This window comes from Lampetra fluviatilis, chromosome 11, assembly GCF_964198595.1.
Source record: "Lampetra fluviatilis chromosome 11, kcLamFluv1.1, whole genome shotgun sequence".
Classification (NCBI taxonomy): domain Eukaryota; kingdom Metazoa; phylum Chordata; class Hyperoartia; order Petromyzontiformes; family Petromyzontidae; genus Lampetra; species Lampetra fluviatilis.
Genome location: NC_136285.1, coordinates 338443 through 358526, shown reverse-complemented (window position 1 = coordinate 358526; position 20084 = coordinate 338443). Strand labels below are relative to the sequence as shown.

The window sequence follows — 20084 nt, the reverse complement described above, 5'->3', positions numbered from 1 at the left end:
TGCGTGTCGACCTCGTCGTGCGGCGGTGCTTGCTCCGTCACGTCCTCCAGCGATGCGGGGGCCTCCGTTCCTGATGGAGGTATCACGTCCGCATCGCTGCTCTCCGCCGACGAGGCTGCCGGTAAGTTCTTTTTCTTCATGACCTTCTTGGACATCTCGGTGCAGGTCCGTTATCACTTCTGACACCAGTTGTAGGACTCGTACAAGGGTTGTCTTTCTCTCCTCTTTACTTTCCTCTTAGAGTCTACCTTCGCCGCGCCACCGCTCCGCGTCTCGGCGCGGCCTCGCTCCGCTCCGCGTCTCTCTGCTGCGCCACCGCTGCGCGTCTCTCCGTGCCCTCTACCTCACTATCGCTACGCTTGTCGTCTCTACGGTTTTTCCTACTCTGCATCCTTACGATGCATGGCTACCCTGGTTGCTCACTGCGTTCTCGCTACCACTGTCTCTCCGTGCTTTACTCTACTAACACTGTCTCTACGCTTTACTCTACTATCACTTGCTCTGCGACTCTCCGGGCACCGTTACTGCACACCAATTAATCTCCCTAATTATCTCTACCCCCCGCTTATCGCTCGCCCCCTGGCCCCCCGTGTCACGTGGCCTTGTTTTCGCCGCCGGAGCGACGCCAGCTAATGCCCAATTACCTTTCCAGCCAATCACTGGCCTGTGTCCTCCCGGCTACCCTGACACCTGTTTCAACCCTTAACGACCCACTACACCTAAAGTCACAACAACAACCATTACCTCACATCACCCCACTGTACTGTGCTTGCTTGCATAGCAACAGAGGCGGGGGATGTGTGGCGCGCTATACTCAAGCCCTACACTTGCAGCAAACCGGTAACTGTTTTTTGCTGTATTATTCAAGTGGTTACCGGAAAGTTAAGTTTATTTTAACAACTCTGCAAAAAAGCAAACACTTGCAAAATATTGAGTTGCCATGATATGTCATGGCACGTGACAATATCATAGCAGAGCTTTTGTAAAAGTTTGATCCCAACTGCATGGAAGACAGAAGATGACGTGAAGGATTTTTCAGGAAGATGTATATACTATATTTTACAGTTTATTCTCTGAAGGTGGGATATTGTAAACTGTCAAAATAATGAAAATATAATTACTGACTAAAGTATATATATATATATTTTTAAATACATTACTTTGTTGTATATAATTTTACACACAACGTGTAAATATTTACGTGTGAGCTTACTTGGCAATAGCAGGGATTGTGAATGATGTTCCATCCACTATTCCCTCATCGGTGGACTTGATGGTTTTTATTTGTCTCTCTACAATCACTCCATCTGCATTCTGTAATAGAGAACATGATTAAATAATGTAGACATTTGGTATTTGTGTAATGGGTTCAACTGAGTCGCAGACGTAGACCTTGGAGGCAAAACATTTATTCAGTTCCAATACACGGGGTAACTTCCCCTTAACAGAATAAAAACCTAAGGTGGTGACCACCCGGCTAACTACACTAGTTACTACTTAACTGTGACTACAGATCAGGACCAACGTCTTCGGCCCGGATCCACGTGTTGGAGACTCAATGAATGGAGATCGTAGACGAAGGGTTTCTTCCAGGATGAACAACAACCCCGGTCCCTCTCAGGACCCGGATTATATTCTCTGTGGTGTGGCCGGCTCCGCCCTTGGCCACATCCACCTTCCAGAATCCTCGGGAAAGATATAGGTCCCAATCACGTGACTCCCCTCGTCCCCTCTTGGGGCCCCTCTGTCAACTTCATCGTCACGTGTCCTCCCGGGTCCACCAGAGTGCCATGGCCTCGCACAAATGTATCCTTTAGTCAGCACCCACATACCCTGTCCTGTAGGGTCGGCACTGCAGTTAAAGCATGGTGCCATCCTGCGCTATTATTCCGCGCACACCATGCCCCTCTAGGGCCGGTATTACACTCGCAACATTGTGGTATCAGGTGATGTCGCTACACTGCACAACGTGCCCCTCCAGGGCCAGTATTGCACCCACAGCATGGTGACATCCAGCGATGTCACTATATTTGCACCATTTGGTTGGTACAAGGCTATCATGCAGGGGCTATGTTGTACCTAGCTGAAGTTCGTGATGAAAACTAGCAGAGAAATGGCCTGAAGAAATGTGGTAATTAACGAAAAGTATAGATCAAATATGAAATTCCACAAGAAAACATTGAGAAGTGCATGCTTGGAATCGCATTGAATGACGATGACGAACAGATATAATTGGCAGCATACGATTTTAATTACATAATTTAAACTGTTAAGATAATTGTGATCTTGGTCAGTACATGTTGCTAGAAGGGACAGACGGCTGATGGTCAAGAATAATAACAGTGGCAGCCAAGATATGGATTGCGGCCAAGGATGCCCACTGAGGAGGAGATATTACATGGGAGAATCGTGAGAGGTAATAGTAGCTTGGAGAGGTCTTCATCCAGCAGTGGCTTGGCCATAGCTGAAGATGATTATTATGATCAAATTCACCTTCTTCACTTCCTCTATTCATGCCACCCCCAAGGGCTTCCAGGCTCCATAGATATATTTATGTAATTTAAAATGAGCTGCGTGCAAGATACACTGTATTGTTATGTATATATACTTGCAGGAAGTATCTGGCTTTGCCCGGAGGAAAAACATATTTCTTTCAAAACTTGTATAGTTTTGTTAAATGAATCACTATGGCGCGTAGCGCCAAGTGCCATTGAAACAGGCGCGTAGGGTAACACACCATGCAGTACCATTCAGTGGGCTACTCGGGGCATGGTACTGGATGCTAGCAGGAGGAAGCCTGATGAGTCCTATCGACAGAGTAGGGGATTGCAGCCTCCACCAGCGCCGCAGGGAATCACCACAGAGTGCGCCACTGGAAGAGTGTGGTGGGGGGCTGCTGGTAGTAGGCGCCATGTGAGGACGATTCACCATGGCACCGGGTCAAGCACGTGATGGACCGGGGTGAGTAATGTGGGCCAAAGGTGAACGAGGGGGCACGGGGAGAGTAGCTGCGAACGTCTAGAGAGTTCCCGAAAGAGGCGTGGTTAAGGGCGGAGCCAGAGAGGGAACAGGCGCGGTGTAGCCTGGAACCGTCGAGAATATTCTGTATGTACGGGGCGGCCGAGCGTGGAGCCAGGCCGCGCCGAGAGAGATAAAAAGGAAGCTCCGATCACAGATCCGGGCTGTTTGCAGGTGAAGTGGAACCCAAGTACTATGTCTACGTCATCGTCCCCGTCTCCCATCGCTAAGCAAGCGTTTTTGGGTTACTAGGGGCAACCGCGAGTCAGAGTTCTGTGCATGTACGGATGTGTGCTTTGGCGAGTGCCTCTAATTTATTTTTACGATCAGCATACATTCCACGAAGTTATATTTTCCTAGTTTAGAATGCACTAAGGGCAAACAATTGCAAGTGTATTGTGTTGGTCTACTTTAACGTTTAAATCTTGATTTAAAGCTTTCATGACTGCAGGAATTCATATTCTTGGATCTTTCGGTAAAGTCAAGTAGATAGGTTCAAATAAAATAAATAACTAAAAACTACGACGTTTCGATCACAACACAAGCAATCGTCATTTCCTTTAAATCGCAACACAAGCAATGGTCATGACGATTGCTTGTGTTGCAATCGAAACATCGTAGTTTTTCGTTATTTTTGTTACTTTCTTTGAACTTATCTACATGAATTTACCGAAAGACCCAAGGCAAACACACAGACAGATACACTGACAGACAGACAGAAAGACAGACAAAAATTACTTTTACATTTTGACTTACGACGTTCGTGACTGCAGGAATTCATATGATATGATTCTTTTGGTAAAGTCACGTAGATATAAAAAAGAATAACAATAAAAGAATAAAAAGAAAGTGAATAAAAAATCATAAAAATATCGCGACGTTTCGGTCGCAACACAAACAGTCGTCATCAGGAACAAGGAGATTAGCTTCTGAGGGCAAGCTGTTTATAAAGGTTTAGAGATGGGCGGGGCAGCTAATGTTAAAGAAGGAGAGGTTTCCAACACCGGCAGTAGGTCAACACCAATCAAATATCTGTTTATAAAGATTTCGAGATGGGCGGGGCAGCTAATGTTAATGTAAGAGAAGTCTCCGACACCGGCAGTAGGTCTACACAAATCAAAGCATTGCACCTCGCTCCACACACCCACACTGCTGATGGTGGAGGTGGACAAGAAAACAAATCAAGTCATGACCCAAAGTGGTTGATGACATCTTTCCAATGATTGCTGAGTTTAAAACCGTCGTCTCGGTTCAAATTGTGTCTGTGTTAAAGTAATGATCAGGCACAGCAGAAGTATTGATCCTGCCCTGTTTCAGATCTGCCTTATGTTCATGAACACGGTCTGAGACATGTCGTTTGGTTTCCCCAATGCAACTGCTGCCGCAGATACAGCTTAGTTTGTAGACGCTGGGATATTGCATGTGAGGAATCTTGTCCTTCACAGATGGGATCAGGTCACGAATTTTATGCGCTGTGTTAAATTGGACCTGGATCTTGTGTTTTTTAAAGATTTTGGAAATCTTTTTGGTTATCCCTGCTATGTAAGGTAAGGTGATGGTTTTGATTGGATCTTCAGATGGCTCCTTTCTCACGGTTGGGGTGATAGATTTGCGGATTGTGTAGTCAAAATATCCATTCGCCTTGAGAGCCTGGTGTATGTGTTTGAGTTCACTGGTCAGGTCTTCATGGTCGTAGATACATTGAGCTCTATGGTGTAGCGTTTTGATGAGGGAATTCTTCTGGGATGGATGGTGGTGGGAATCAGGTTTTAGGTAGGCATCAGTATGGGTTACTTTCCTGTAGACAGAGTGGCTCATTGAGCCATCTGGTCTCTTTTGATTAAGACATTCAAGAAGGGTAGCATGCCATCCTTTTCTACCTCCATGGTGAATTTGTTTGCTGGGTGGATGGAATTGATGTGGTTGAGGAATTGTTCTAGAGCCGGTCGGCCATGTGGCCAGATGACAAACGTGTCATCCACGTACCACTTCCACAAGGACGGGCGTAGAGTGGATGCCTGGATGGCGTCCGTCTCAATTTTTTTCATGGAGATGTTGGCCACAACTGGAGATAAGGGAGAACCCATTGGGGTGCCTTTAGTTTGTTTGTAGAATGTGCACATTCTACAAACAAACTGAATGTGCACATTCCACAAACAAACTGGCCGCTATGGGCAGGAATTCCACGCAACTTTCTAATTGTTCTCTACCCAAATCCCGCCCCCCCCCCCTTTATGAAAGGTGGAGGGGATCAGGACTTGTTTGTCCCTGCAGATTCATAAGGTGGCAGTTAATGTCCACAATGGTTTAGGACCCCATGTTCTGTCTGTGGCTGGGGTGAAAGCAATTCCAGTGAGAGTCCAGGGGCTAACATAACTTTCTTCCCATTCCTTCTACGAACCCTTCATTTCTAGATTTATACAGTGTTTGACATTAAGAAGGGTGATTGATCAGCGGTATTTGAGAAGAGTCTGGAAGGGCGAGGCCTCCCTCCTTCTTGGTTAGTGTAAGCGAGTAAAAATCAATTCTCACCATCTTATAGTTGCAGACAAATTACATGGTTCGCGAGTGAAAGGTTTTGTAGAAGGCTTTAGGGATGCAGGTAGAGACATTTCACAGGTGATAGAGGAGTTTCGGCAGAATCATCATTTTCACCAGGTCGGCACGGTTAAAAGGGAGAGGGGGTGTCCTTCCACACGGAAAGTGATGTCGTGATTTCTGTAAAAAAGTTAGAATGTTCTCGAGAAGAGAGTGGGGAGCGAAGAGGGTATTTTGACACCTAGGTAATTGATCTGGGTTGGACATCATCTGATTGGCAAAAGTTCATCATGAGGTTTGGCGAAGATTGGGGAGAGAGGCATCAGCTCTGGCTTCGCCGAGTTTAGTTTATCACCTGAGGCTTCACCGTATTCCGCATATAGTTTAATTTGATTGTCACTTGCCCCTTTGCATACTCCAACCACATTTCAGCTAGCCCTGATGATTATTGCTCATAATTCAATTACCAAAGTAAAAAGGAGGGGTGATAGGGGGCAGCCCTGCCTGCCTAGGGGGAAGCTTGGGGAGACCAGTCCATTGATTACTAACACAGCAAAGAGGTTAGCGTAAAGGAGCTTGCATATATTTAATAATGCGGAGGGTAAGCCAAACTTTTCCGTTACCCAAAATAGGAAGCCCCACTCGTCTCTGTGAAATGCCTTGTTCCCATCTAGTATCAGGGCATAGGCAGTGAGTTTTATCTTAGTGGCGATGTCAATTGCATTTATTAGGATTCTGATATTGTCTGACGAGTCCCTATTTCTGACAAAACCTATGAGTGAAGGAAGAATGTTCTCAAGTCTGTTTGCCAGAATTTTTGTGAGAAAATTATAATCTGAATTCAACAAGGAAATAGGCCTATAGTTACTCTTTGGTTCTTTCGGTAAAGTCACGTGAGCCTCTAAAGGCAAACTGTTAATAATGGTTCGGGGATGTGCGTAGCCCAAGTGTATCAACAGCACCAGGAGCATGGGCGGTGCACGAGTGCCAATGTAGCAACATTGCCAATGCAGCAACAATGCTAATGCAGCAACAATGCCAATGCAGCAACAATGCGAATGCAGCAACAATGCCAATGTAGCAGCAATGCCAATGACAGCAACAATGACAATGCAGTGGGCGAGAGAGCTGCCGTGGCAAGAGGTTATATAGGTAAGAAAAGATGGGAGGAGCAAGGGGAGAGAGAGAGAGAGAGAGAGGGGGGGGGGTTGTTGGTAGGGGGCTGGGGGGGGCGCTGCGTGACACTAAGGGGAGAGAGGACGTGAAGCTGGGGGGGGGGAGAAAGTGGGGCTGGAAGTGGGAGGCTGGGAACGATGGGGATGCGGGGGGAAATTAACTCGGAAAAATAGACTAGTACCCGGCAGATATGATGGAACAACCATAAACAGTTAAGGTTTTACCTGGTTAATAACAGCCTTCCAATAATTGCTCAATTTGTATCCATCTTCTCGGTTGGAACATTCTGTCTACAGGAAAGCCACCCACACAGATTCCTATCTGAAACCTGATTCCCACCACCATCCGGCACAGAAGAATTCCCTCATCAAAACACTACACCATAGGGCCCACTGCATTTCTGACCAACGCCACCTATCCAGTGAACTGGAACATGTACACCAGGCCCTCAAGATGAATGGGTACTCGGACAGCATTATTTGCAAAGCTGTTTCTCCAACCATGGACGAACAACCCCCTGAGACGCCATCACGTTACCATACATAGCAGGCGTTACCAAAAATATTTCCAAAATCTTAAACAAACACAAGATCCAGGTCCGATTCAGTACAGTACACAAAATCCGTGATCAAATCCCATCTGTCAAGGATGTCATTCCTGACATGCAATATCCTGGAGTCTACAAACTAAGTTGCACCTCTGGTGGGTGTTACATTGGGGAAACGAAACGACATATCTCGGACCGTGTTCACAAGCATAAGTCAGATCTGAAACACGGTAGAACTAATTCCTCCGCCATGGAAGACCATTGCTATTACACTGTGGGCTCTAATGATGTTGTTTTTTCCGAGACCAAGGTACTCTGCAAACCTTCGGGCTACTATCAAAGGTTTTTTCATGAAGCCATACAGATATATAAACATAGACATAACTTCAACCGAGAAGATGGATGCAAATTGAGCAATCATTGGAAGGATGTTATTAACCAGGTAAAACCTTAACTGCTTTATGGTATTGCCTTCATTTTCCGCATCTCCAGCTTCTTCAGCTTCCCACTCCCAGCCCCGCTCACTTCAGCACTCCCCTCCCCAACACCCCCCTCTCTAGCTCTCCCCCCTTGCTCCTCCCCCCTCTCTTACCTATATAGCTTCCTGTTACAGCAGCCCTTTTGCCCACTTTAGCAATTGTTTATTGCTGTGGTTGTCCCACCTGATGATGGACGCTTGTGTTGCGCCCGATACGTCGTGATTTAATCTATTTTATTTTATACCTACGTGACTTTACCGAAAGAACCAAAGAGTACTTATGCAAACGTTTTTTCTTTGAAAATAGGTATATTTCTAAATATCACTGTACTGCTCCCAAAAAGGTGAAGAATAGCCTTTTTTTATTCTTGAGGCATAACCAGCCACGTAATATCACTTACTGAGCAGGGGCAAACCAATAAATGTACTCATTGCTATTACGTCTTCATTCTATTATATTTACACTTGCCCCCTCAGTGCAGGGGTTGAGCAGTGATGTTATGTCAATAACGCTTGATTGGTGCGCATCTGCTCATAGTTACAGATAGGTTAGGTTCATTTTGTATTAGTTGACTTTCATTTATTTGCCGCTCTTGCTCGCAGCAAATGTTTGCACCAAAATGGCGGAACACCCTCGTAGTCACTCCTAATTACTTACTTATTATACACGCGTGCATTTCGCCTCTCCCTTGCTTCTTTCACTAAAGTCACATACATGTGTGCATGTGAGTCCATATATGTGTGTGCGTTGGGTCTGTGCGAGTCCGTCTGTGTGTGCATTAATGTGAGTGTGAGTTAATGTGTGTGTGTGACAGTCGCTGTGTTTGTGTACGTCTGTGTGTGCGGTGTGTGTTTAAGTCGATGTGTGTGTGTCAGTCGATGTGTGTGTGTAAGTCCATGTGTGTGTTAGTCTATATGTGTGTGTGTTTAAGTCCATATGTGTGTGTAGGTCGATGTGTGTGTGACTCTATGTGTAATAAATCCGCTCCAGATGAGACCGTGTCTTTTGTCTTTTCTTTATTCGTTCCTCATTCACAGCTCCCTCACACGCTGGGTTCCTCTTTTCCCCGTTACTCCATTCCCTGAGCGTGGCGTCCGCTGGCTGCCTCGCTTTCCCACACCACTGGTTGACGGTGTGTGTCGGAGACAGCCTCCAGCCCGCCACGTGGTCGCTGGCGTGCCGGTGACACAGACGTGGTCCCTCCTCAGCCCCTCTCCACACTGACCCGGAGCTGTCTCTCTCCACCCCTTATAACACCTGGCCCACGTGATACCATGCAGCCAATCATCAGCCTCACCCCCTGGAACCTTCCAGATGTTGCCATGCAGCCACAGGCTACGCCCCTGGCTCGACGTCCCATTGGCTGCGGGCTGAGGCCGGCAGAGCCTATCACTATGGCCCAGTTACCTCCCAGGTACATCTCTTCATATTACATATGTATGTGTGTGTTTAAGTCCGTGTGTGTGTGTAAGTCCATGTGTGTGTGAGTCCATGTGTGTGTGCACATCGATGTGTGTGTGTAAGTCGATGTGTGTGCGTGGGTCGATCTGTGTGTGTGTCTGAGTCCGTGTATGTGTGTGTTAGTCCATATGTGTGCGTGCGTAAATCAATATTTTGTGTGTGTGTAGTTTCATATGTGTGTGAGTCTATGTGTGTGTCGATATGTGAGTGTGTAAGTCGATGCGTGTGTGTGTCGATGTGTGTGTTAGTCGATATGTCCGGCAAAACAACCTCCTACCTCCTCGCGGTGCCGGACGGGCAACACTGTCGTGGGCAGTGCTGTGGGGGGAGGGCCAATGCCCATTGGCCTCTCCCCTCATGGCGTCTGTGACCACCACAGTGGCTAAATGGGGGCTCTGGACGGGTGCGAGGGGCTGTTAACCCCTCCACCTTCAATTTATTACCACAAACCCACGAATCAAACATAAACCTGTAACTAATAAGCTTGTGCCGGAGGCCCCGGGGGGTCAGGCTTTAATGACGTCTCCTGGCCAAACCCCATTTGGCGGAGCCAGGAGATTGAATTTTCACCCTCGGGGCTCCTCCAGAAACAACGAAAAACCATTGCGGATGGCCACGTGGAATGTTCGAACGCTCACTACGGAGGAGAGGCTGCCACTCCTCTGTCGGGAGCTGGACCGGTACCGCCTGGATCTCTGTGGCATTCAGGAGGTCCGGTGGACCGGTTCTGGCTCCTGCCACCATGAGGGGTGGATAGTCCTCTACTCGAGGCAGGAGACTGCCAAACAACAGGGTGTGGCTCTTCTTCTGAACAAAAGAATGAAGGGGGCGTGGGAGCGTGGCGGTGAGGTGTGGGAAGCTGTAAGCCCCAGGATACTTTGGGCTCGCCTTCCCATCAACCAGAGGCGAGGAGTGGTGGTCGTGGTTACTTATGCCCCCACCGAAGACGAACATCCGTGGAGGGATGCAGGCAAAGCCGATGAGTCAGACGCTTTCTATGACCTCCTGTCACAGGTGCTGGCTAAAGTGGCCACTCGGGACAGAGTCATCTTGTTGGGTGACTTCAATGCCCGAGTTGGTCATGATGTTGGCACCTGGTCTGGAGTGATTGGAAGGCATGGGCCAGATCAGCTCAATAATAATGGTAGGAGGCTGCTAGATTTTTGTGCAGCCCATGGGCTTGTAATTACCAACACGCTCTTCCGGCATCGGCGCATCCACACAACATCATGGATGCATGCCGGGTCCAAGCAAGAACATCTGCTGGACTACATAGTGACGGACCAGCGGATGCGAGTCCATGTCCTTGACACCAGGACCTACCGTGGAGCTGATCTGCCCTCTGACCATCGACTAGTCATCTGTAAGATGCGCCTGCCATTCTTCCACTCCGGTGGTGGGTGTACACCCAGGATCCCATTCCAACCAAAAGTGGCCTGGTCTCAGTTAGCTGATGAAAGTTGCAAGCGAGAATTTCATCAGCGCTTGCAGCTGGGGTTGGCATCGTCCCCCACTCCACCTGATGTCGAGGGTAAATGGGCGAGGTTTAAGACTGTGACTCATGCAGCTGCAATGGCTGCTTTGGGTACGCGGTCCAGACCTCCCCAGAAACCCTGGCTGACAGAGGAGGTGTTCAGGTTAATTGAGAAAAAGCGACAGGCCCACTCTCATCGCCTACAGCATCCCACGTCAGAGAATGAGGAGGTTTACCGCAGCCTTCGCTCGGAGGTTCGGAGAGCCGTAAGGCGCTGTAAGGATGGGTGGTGGTCGCGGGTTGCTGAGGAGATGGAGTCTGCCTCAGTGGCCCGCGATCACAAATCACTATTTAACTCCATAAAAAAGTAACCTGCAGCGCCACACCTATTACCATCATTAGAGGAAAAAACGGTGATCCAATCTCCGACCCCCAGGAACAGGTTTGCAGATTTGCTGAGCATTTCTGTGAGGTCCTGGGGGAGGGAAAATCTCTCAGCCAGGAAAACATCATGGCACAAAGTGGGGATAACCCTGCTGAGGCTGCGGTGCCTCAAATATTGGAAGAGGTCACCCCCTGTGAGTGGCTGGCTGAGGTGCCAGCTGTTGAGGAAGTACTGAGGACGAACCGGAGTCTGAGACCAGGGAAGGCACCGGGCAGAGATGATCTCCCAAGCGAAATGCTGAAGGAGGGTGGCGTTTGTGCACAGACTGCCCTATATGACATCATAGCAACAGTCTGGACCACTGGACGGGTTCCGCAGGACTGGAAGGATTCCCTGGTGGGCCCCCTCTTTAAGAAGGGGGACCGTACCGACTGTAACAACTACAGGGGCATCTCACTCCTCAGTGTGTTGGGTAAGGTCCTGGCAAGGATTATTCAACATCGCCCTGCCAGGCACGCTGAGGAGAGGCTTGCGGAGCCCCAATGCGGTTTCAGGAAAGGGCGGTCCTGCACAGATGACATATTTTCTGTCCGTCTGCTACAGCAGAGGTGTAGGGAATTCCAAAAAGACCTACATCTCTGCTTTATTGACCTGGTCAAGGCCTATGATACCATCAGTAGGACTGGGCTCTGGGTTGTTCTTCGTGCTTTCGGAGTCCCTGACCCTCTGCTCACGATCATTAAGGACCTTCATGATGGTGAGCGGGCCCGGGTAAAACTACGTGGCCGGGAGTCAGAGCCTTTCCCTGTACACCTTGGGGTGCGACAGAGATGTCCTCTGGCTCCCACATTATTTAACATCTATTTCGACTGCGTAGTTCGTGAAGCCTTCAATAGCTGTACCGGGGGAATTTCCATTTGGTACAGATATAATGGGAGGCTGATCGACGCCCGGGTGCGATCAAGGGATGGCTCCCTATTGTCTCTGCAACCCTCAAAAACGCCAAGATGCCAGCTAGCAACATCAGCAAAGATGAGCGTTTTGAATTAGCTCAATTAAAAAAGAGGGATGACATTGTCATCCTCTCAGCCGACAAAGGCAATGCCACTGTCATCATGGACAAAATAGAATACAACAACAAAATTCAAGAACTACTCAACGATGGTAGCTATACAAAAATAAAAAGAGACCCCACCAACAGCCTTGTCACTAAAACCAACAATATCATTTCTGATTCAACCGCTTTATTTGATCAGACCAAACAGTTCTCGTTGAAACCTTCTGCAGCCAGGCCACCAAGATTATACGGCTTACCAAAGATACATAAAGAAGATACACCTCTTCGTCCCATTGTCTCTACTATCAACTCCCCCACCTATAAATTGGCTCGTTTTTTGTCTGAAATCCTACGGCCTTTCACTGGAAAAACCACCTCTGCGGTACTAAACTCTACTGACCTGGTATCGACAATCAAGGGGATTGCCCTGTCCCCAGACGACCTGCTTGACAGTTTTGATGTGGTTTCCTTATTCACCAAGGTTCCTGTACCTGACACCATCGCAATCATTGAAGAATTGGTTCATCAGGGACTGAATGCTGGGGTACCCCCCCTGGTGAGACACTGCTTAACCAATACATACTTCACCTGGAATAAAACTTTCTACAAGCAAATTGAAGGCACCCCAATGGGCTCCCCCCTATCTCCGGTTGTAGCTAACATCTTCATGGAGAAATTTGAGACGGACGCCATCCAGACTGCCACTCTACGCCCGACCTTATGGAAGAGTTACGTAGACGACACTTTTGTCATCTGGCCACATGGCCGGCCTGCTCTACACCAATTTCTTGACCACATCAATTCCATACACCCAGCCATCAGATTCACCATGGAAGTCGAAAAAGATGGCAAGCTACCCTTTTTGGATGTCCTAATCAAAAGGAGACCTGATGGTTCAATGAGCCACTCTGTCTACAGGAAATCCACCCATACGGACGCTTATCTAAAACCGGATTCCCACCACCATCCATCCCAGAAGAATTCCCTCATCAAGACTCTATATCATAGAGCCCAATGCATATCCGACCATGAACACATTTCCAGTGAACTCAAACACATACGCCAAGCTCTTAAGGCTAATGGTTACTCCGACTACACAATCCGCAAAGCCAACCATCAAGAAGGATCCTGTTGAGGAGCCTTTCAAGACCATCACCTTACCTTACATTGCTGGGGTCATAAAAAAGATCTCCAAAATCCTGATTAAACACAAGATCCAGGTCCGATTCAACACAGTACATAAAATCCGTGATCTGGTACCGTCTGTAAAAGATGTGGTTCCAGACATACAGCACCCTGGTGTCTACAAACTAAGTTGCCTCTGTGGTAGCAGTTACATTGGACAAACCAAACGACATGTCTCGGACCGCATCCGTGAACATAAAGCTGACCTGAAACACGGTAGGACAAACACCTCAGCCGTGGCAGATCACTGTTACAACTCAGTGGGCTCACATGACATTGACTTCTCCAAGACAGAGGTTCTCTGCAAGCCACCTGGCTATCATGAGAGATTCGTTCATGAGGCGATCCACATATACAAACACAGAGACAATTTTAATCGAGAAGATGGATTCTGGCTTAGCAATCATTGGAAGGACGTAATAAACCATTTTGATACACATTAGGGTAGGTAGAATAATACATAGTGTTATGTTGAAATGTGGTTTATTGCAATACAGTATATAATTTAATGTTGGGTTTATCTATGGCAGTATATAGTACGGTATATGCTCGGTTGATGTAAGAGAATAAAGTTTAGATGGAAGCATATTATATAACTTTTACGACGTAGTATTGTAATGTATTACTTGCTGTTAGTAACTCAGCTTATTGTAGAGTATAGTAAGTATACTGATGGTGCTATGCAGTTTATATTTTAGTCTTTGTATGTAGTTTATACCTTAGTTTTCTACGGTGTTGTTTAGTTACTGCAGCTACATATCATTGGCATTCCTTTCCTTTGTTAATGCTAATCCCTGTACCCCCCCTTGGTGCTCTTGATCCTGCATAGTGCGTGGGCATGGTATGACTTTGAAGCCCCCCCGCCCCCTGCGCATTTCCCATGTATATGCTAAACTCATCTTGATATGCACATTCTTTTTGTTAAGGCGCTCTTCTACCACCCCCAACCCAGCTTATATGTAAGTTCCTAGCTTGAAGTGTCTCATTCTTCACCTGATGACGGCTGCTTGCGTTGTGGCCGACACGTCGTGAGAATTGTTTCATTTTATTATGTTTTATTTTTACTATTTTATTACTTCCCTTCTACGTGACTTTACCGAAAAAAACCAAGAAGATGGCTCCCTATTGGTCAACCACGTTATGTATGCCGATGATTTGGTAATAGCTGCTCATTCAGAAGAGGAGTTGGAGACGCTGCTGCTGAGACTGGAGCGTGCCACTAAGAGGTGGAGCCTTACCATCAGCCCCACCAAAACTAAGCACCTGCCTGGGTATTTTGTACCATCGGACACTCCACCCACACAACTCCCAATTTGTGATGGGGCAGGTGTGGAGAGAGTGGAGAGTTTCCCATACCTGGGCAGTGTGCTTATGACCGGCTCCAGTTTATCAGCAGAGGTCTCACTCCGAATCAGTCGAGCAGCAATATCTTTTCATCGGTTGCATAACGCTGTGTGAAGCTATCTGGTCTGTCGCTCCGCACGAAGCTTCAGGTCTTCTCGGCCACGGTCATTCCCTCCCTTCTCTACGCTTGCGAAACGTGGACCCCCCTAATGGAGCATCTTCGCCGGTTGGAAACATTTAGGCTGGCCTGCCTACGATCCATCCTGGGTTTAACCAGGCTGGATTGTGTGAGGAGCTCACAAGTCCTTGAAAGATCTGGGCAAAGTCCCATCAGTGAGCTCCTCCGGCAGGCAAGGCTGCGTTGGCTGGGTCATGTAGCCTGCATGCCCAGCCACCGCATGCCTAAACAGCTTTTGTTCGGCCGGATCAAGGGGGCTAAACGGGCGCGGCACGGGCTAGAGAAGAGATGGAGTGATGTGGTACAGGAGGACGTGGAGCTGAGTGGACTTGCCGATGACTGGTACCAGCGGTGTCAAGATCGGCCTCAGTGGAGGAGGCTCGTAAAGGACGCTACTGGGCAGTTGGAGACAGTCGCCCTCCAACAACAACGGAGGGCGGAGGAGCGACGCTCACAACAACGAGCGGAGCGCCGGGTGGCTAAAACACAGCATGTTGGTACAGTAGGGGGCACAGGTGGTGCATCAGCCAGTCATCTCGGTCATCTCGGTCAGTCGACCCGTGGCACCTGGGTCTGCCCCGTGACCTCCTGCCAGCGGGCGTTCGACACTTCACGTGGCCTCAAGGTGCACATGGCCTGGCACAAGCGTCGTGGTGACGTCACCGCCACTTAGTGGCGAATGGCGGTTGTTGTTGTTGTTGTTAGTCGATATGTCTGTGTGTGTAAGTTCATATGTGTGTGTGTAGGTCGATGTGTGTGTGAGTCTATGTACGTGTGTGTGTGTGAGTCGATGCGTCTGTGTATAAGTCCATATGTATGTGTGGGTCCATGTGTGTGCGTCTTAGTCGATATGTGAGTGTGTAAGTCGATGCGTGTGTGTGTGTGTCGATGTGTGTGTTAGTCGATATGTCTGTGTGTGTAAGTTCATGTGTGTGTGTAGGTCGATGTGTGTGTGAGTCTATGTACGTGTGTGTGTGAGTCGATGCATGTGTGTATAAGTCCATATGTATGTGTGGGTCCATGTGTGTGTGTAAGTCCATGTGTGTGTGTCTTAGTCGATATGTGTGTGTAGGTCGATATGTGTGTGAGTCTGTATGTGAGTGTATGAGTCAATGTGTGTGTACGTCCGTGTGTGTGTGTATAAGTTGGTGTGTGTGTGCAAGTCGATGTGTGAGTGAGTCAGTCAATATGTGTGTGTGTGCCAGTAAATGTTTGTGTGTAAGTCGATGTGGTTGTGTGTGCGTCCATGCGTGTGTGTATACGTCTGTGTGTGTGTATATAAGTCGATGTTTGTGTGTGTGCAAGTCGCTGTGTATGTGCGTGATTCGATGTGTGTGTGTTTGTGTTAGTCAATGTGTGTGATTGGTGTGTGTGTGTAGACAACTAATATTTTACAATAAACTATTCTTTTTTTTATAATAACGTGTGTCTAAGCCAATGTATGTGTGTAAGTCGATGTGTGTGTGTGTATCCATGTGTGTGTAAGTCAATGTGTGTGTGTGTGTACGTCGATGTGTGTGTGTGTGAGTCCATGTGTGTATGTGGGTCGATGTATTTATGTGGGTCGATGTCTGTGTGTAAGTCGATGTGTGTGCGTGGGTCCATGTGTGTGTGTAAGTCCATGTGTCTGTGTCTTAGTCGATGTGTGTGTGTGTGTGAGTCCATTGGTGTTTGTGGCTAGGTCGATGTGTGTGTAAAGTCGATGTCTGTGTGTGTGTGGGTCGATGTCTGCGTGTGTGTAAGTCGATGTTTGTGTGTAAGTCGATGTGTGTGTGTCTATTTTGCCCGGGCAACGCCGGGTACTTCCCGCTAGTGTTAAAAATAAAGAGTAAGGCCATAGAAAGCGGGTGTGGTGCTGTTGTATAGAGTAATCACTGCGCTATTTATGTAATTATCGTTAGCAGGGCTATTGCAGTTCTTATGTATCAGTGTTTAGTAGGTGCTGATACCAACAGAGAACAAGCTATAGTTCACTGGCGCAAAGAGATAATTATTTTTATTTCGTCATTAATTGCTTAATTATTAAAGTGGTATGGTGTATTGCTAGAGGACAGGGGGTGTGGCGGGGGCGAGAGCAGGGTGGGGGGGACGCGGGGGTTTGCATAGAGAATGGAGAGGATCAAAGCAGGTGAAAGTGACTCGGAGAGGAATGACTGCTAAAAGAGTATAGGTTGAGATAGAGGGTAGTGCAGGGCACATGTTAGGTGGGGGGAGACGGGGGGAGGGGCGGGAGGAGAGGGTTGGGGGTGGGCCCTGAAACACAGTCTCTTGCAGAGGAGGGGTCGTTCACCATCTTTGTTCACCACGCATCACGGGCTCCTACAAAACCTCTTGCATATCCTTGCACTGCATAGCCTCCTCCAGGGTCATAAAATCCCATTATCCTCGCAATGTGGATCCTCAACTTGGCAGCGAAGAGCAGCTCGGATCGGACTCACTCCCTGTTCACCAAATTCCTATGCAGGGTGAGCAGCAGGCTTCTCTTCAAGTTGGCCGGTTTTAAGTTTGGGGCATTGAAGACATGATTTCCCTGCATTAGGGTGGCCTTTCCCTTCGTCCACCTTGCCAATCTTAGCACCTCGGCTACCCTTGTCTATTTGAGAAGAGAATCAGCAACGGGTGAGGCCTGGGGTTGTTGGTCTCCATAGCCACGTAGCCCTACTTCTTTAAAATTATGTACGCCTACACAATTATGTTTGGTGACATAGGCAGGGGGTCTGGAATTTCAGGGTCCCGAAGGGTGATGCTTCTGGATGAAGGAGAGGGCACCATGTGGAGTACTGCCTTGAATGCCCTCGGGGAGGCCATAGCCTTCAGTTGGTTCTCCCTGTTCTTGGCCTGCAGCTTGTTATATGCTTCATCCAGCTCCCTGAGCTTCCCCTCATGTTTCCAGTTCAGATCGCTCCACAATGGATTGAAGGGGCATCGTGATTGCCTCTTGCTTCGCCACTCATCTTGTCGTTAAGGACACCAGGGAGGATGGAGTTTTTTTAGCTTTCTCCCGGATTTGGTATATTTTCAGCTGCAGTTTCTGAAGAAGTTGCAGGACCTATTTGGCGAGTTCGTCGGATCTGACTTTGTGTGGGGAAGGAAGTGGAAAGGTCGCTTTTTCTTTCTTGCCCAGAGCTCTGTCCGCCATTAGCTACGTGGAGAAGGCTGAGTTTTCAGTCGGTCATAGTTTTGGTCCATCGAGGGCTCGAAGTAGATGAAGCAAAAAAATAAGGGGGCAAGCGAGAGGGGTCTAATGATCCTAGATTTGGCCTTAAGATTCAAGCTTGAAATAACAGATAAGGAAAAGAATACAACTGAAACCAGGTAATTTAGTTCACAAATATTTTATGGATACGTGGATAGGGCTGTAGAGGTCTCTCTAAGTGGTGCTCACTCAGGCTGAGGTCACCAGAAGTTCACGTGGACAAGCATTTAATATAAGGTGAAGAACAATAACAAAAATTAGCAGCAATTAAATACGACGTGTCATTTGACTACCTCGAGTATTGTCAGGAAAATTCAGGAAGTCATAATGGTCAATGTATGTTCAAAAGCATTCAAAGCTGAAAACCACAAAAAGATAAATACATACCACGATATCCACCGTCACTGACTGCGAACCTAGAATTGGTGACATCTTTTGATTCATTGGAAACATCCGATACTTGACTGTAAAACACACGTACACAAAAACATCTTCACTACCAATTCATAGTTGATGTTTGGTTTAGACCACGCAATGTTACAAGACCCTCCCATAAATTGTCACTTGTATAATCATGTAAAGATGCCAATTATTATTGTTTCAGCTCATCAGTAAGATGAACAAAAATTGTACATGGAAATTTACCAAATGGATGCAAGGTTTTTCTTGAAACTATGCCAAACAATAAATCATATTAAAATCCAAGAAGTCAGTATAATAACTGAGCTGAAACACCCACACGCATCACATGTGGCTGCCACTCAGCGTCGTGGGTCAGGCAGTGTGCCGGCTGCTCTGACCCGTTTATAGTTATCCCGTGCATGAACACGTGTTAAAGTGTATAAATAACGTGTGTTGCCTCCTATTATTAGTGTCTCAGAAGTAACTCGCCACACATGTATTCCTCTTTATGTCTCAGTGCAATTTCAAGAATGCACCAGGCACTGGCACATATGGCAGGGAAGTAAGTAGGTATGGGTAATAAGCCCAGAGTATTGACTAGGGAAGTGGCAGTGCTTGAACCACCAGCGCAAATAATCCACTCGACCGAGTTTTGGGGTTTTCAGGCTGCACCTTGGCGAATCAAGCCAGTACGTCGAATAAAATGTATCATTGTTTAAACAGCGAAGGATTTTCGCATGCAGAGAGAGAGAAAAAGGATCTCTGAAATGTACAGCATGGGTGCATCACCTGTGCCGTCAATGTAGCCGGCAAGGAATCAGTGAGAAAACATCTCAATGGCTCACATTACAAAATATGCATGAAGCCAAGGCTCTAAAGAAGCTGAATGATGAAAACACATTGATAGTAACCACCAAGCTCTATCAAGCCACTCTCAAGTCAATGCTTATGTAACCTTCACCTCCTTTGTGTGTGCATTGGTCGGTCGCCTCTTACTTAATGTTTCTGTTGTCAAAGTGTAATGCGAGCGTATACGGGGTTCGCTGCTGGCCTCTGGTCCAATCATACGGCCCGGGGTATTGGGGGGCGGAGCCCAGTATGGGAGCATATGGGAGGGCCCGCCGTTCACCTCGGGTCCAATCGGAAGCGAGGTGAACGGGGGTGGAGCCAGAAGGGCGCTATGGGAAGGCCGGATCTGACGGTCCGGAAGGGGAGGAGACAGGATCACGTGGTAAAGGGGATATAGGTGGGAGCCCGGAAGGGCTCCAGGTCAGTTGTTGGAGTCAAGAGGCTGGACCACGTTGGGTGGCCGGAGGGGATCCGCGCCATCAGCCACGTGGCTGGAGGAGCTTCGGCACACCGTCAGCCAGTGGTGTGCGGTGTGGGGGAGCAGAAGGACTGACGAGGGAGCGCATGCGGGGCGTGCGTGAGGAGACGCTGGTCCACTGTCGGGACCAGCGGGGTGTGAGCAAGAAGCTAAATAAAGTGCAACGTAGACCAGCAGTGTGTGACGAAGTCCTTTATTACATTGGGGTCAGAAGTGATTTGAGATGTCAAAACATCTCAATTAGAAAAATCAACCTACGCCTTCTTCAGAGGACGACAAGGACCTTCCTCCAGCGGTGGCAGTCCCGAACACGGAGG

The 20084-nt window shown here is 47.8% G+C and overlaps 1 protein-coding gene across 1 annotated transcript in view; it reads right to left on the bottom strand.

Moving 5' to 3' along the window:
- LOC144934672 (complement C3-like) overlaps window positions 1–20084 on the bottom strand; it is a 332072-nt gene that overhangs the window by 297383 nt on the left and 14605 nt on the right. The window contains exons 2-3 of the mRNA XM_078860722.1: window positions 18426–18502; window positions 1214–1314 (exon numbers count right to left, since the gene is read on the bottom strand). Coding sequence (XP_078716848.1) covers window positions 1214–1314; window positions 18426–18502 — 178 coding nt within the window. The remainder of the gene's footprint in view (window positions 1–1213; window positions 1315–18425; window positions 18503–20084) is intronic.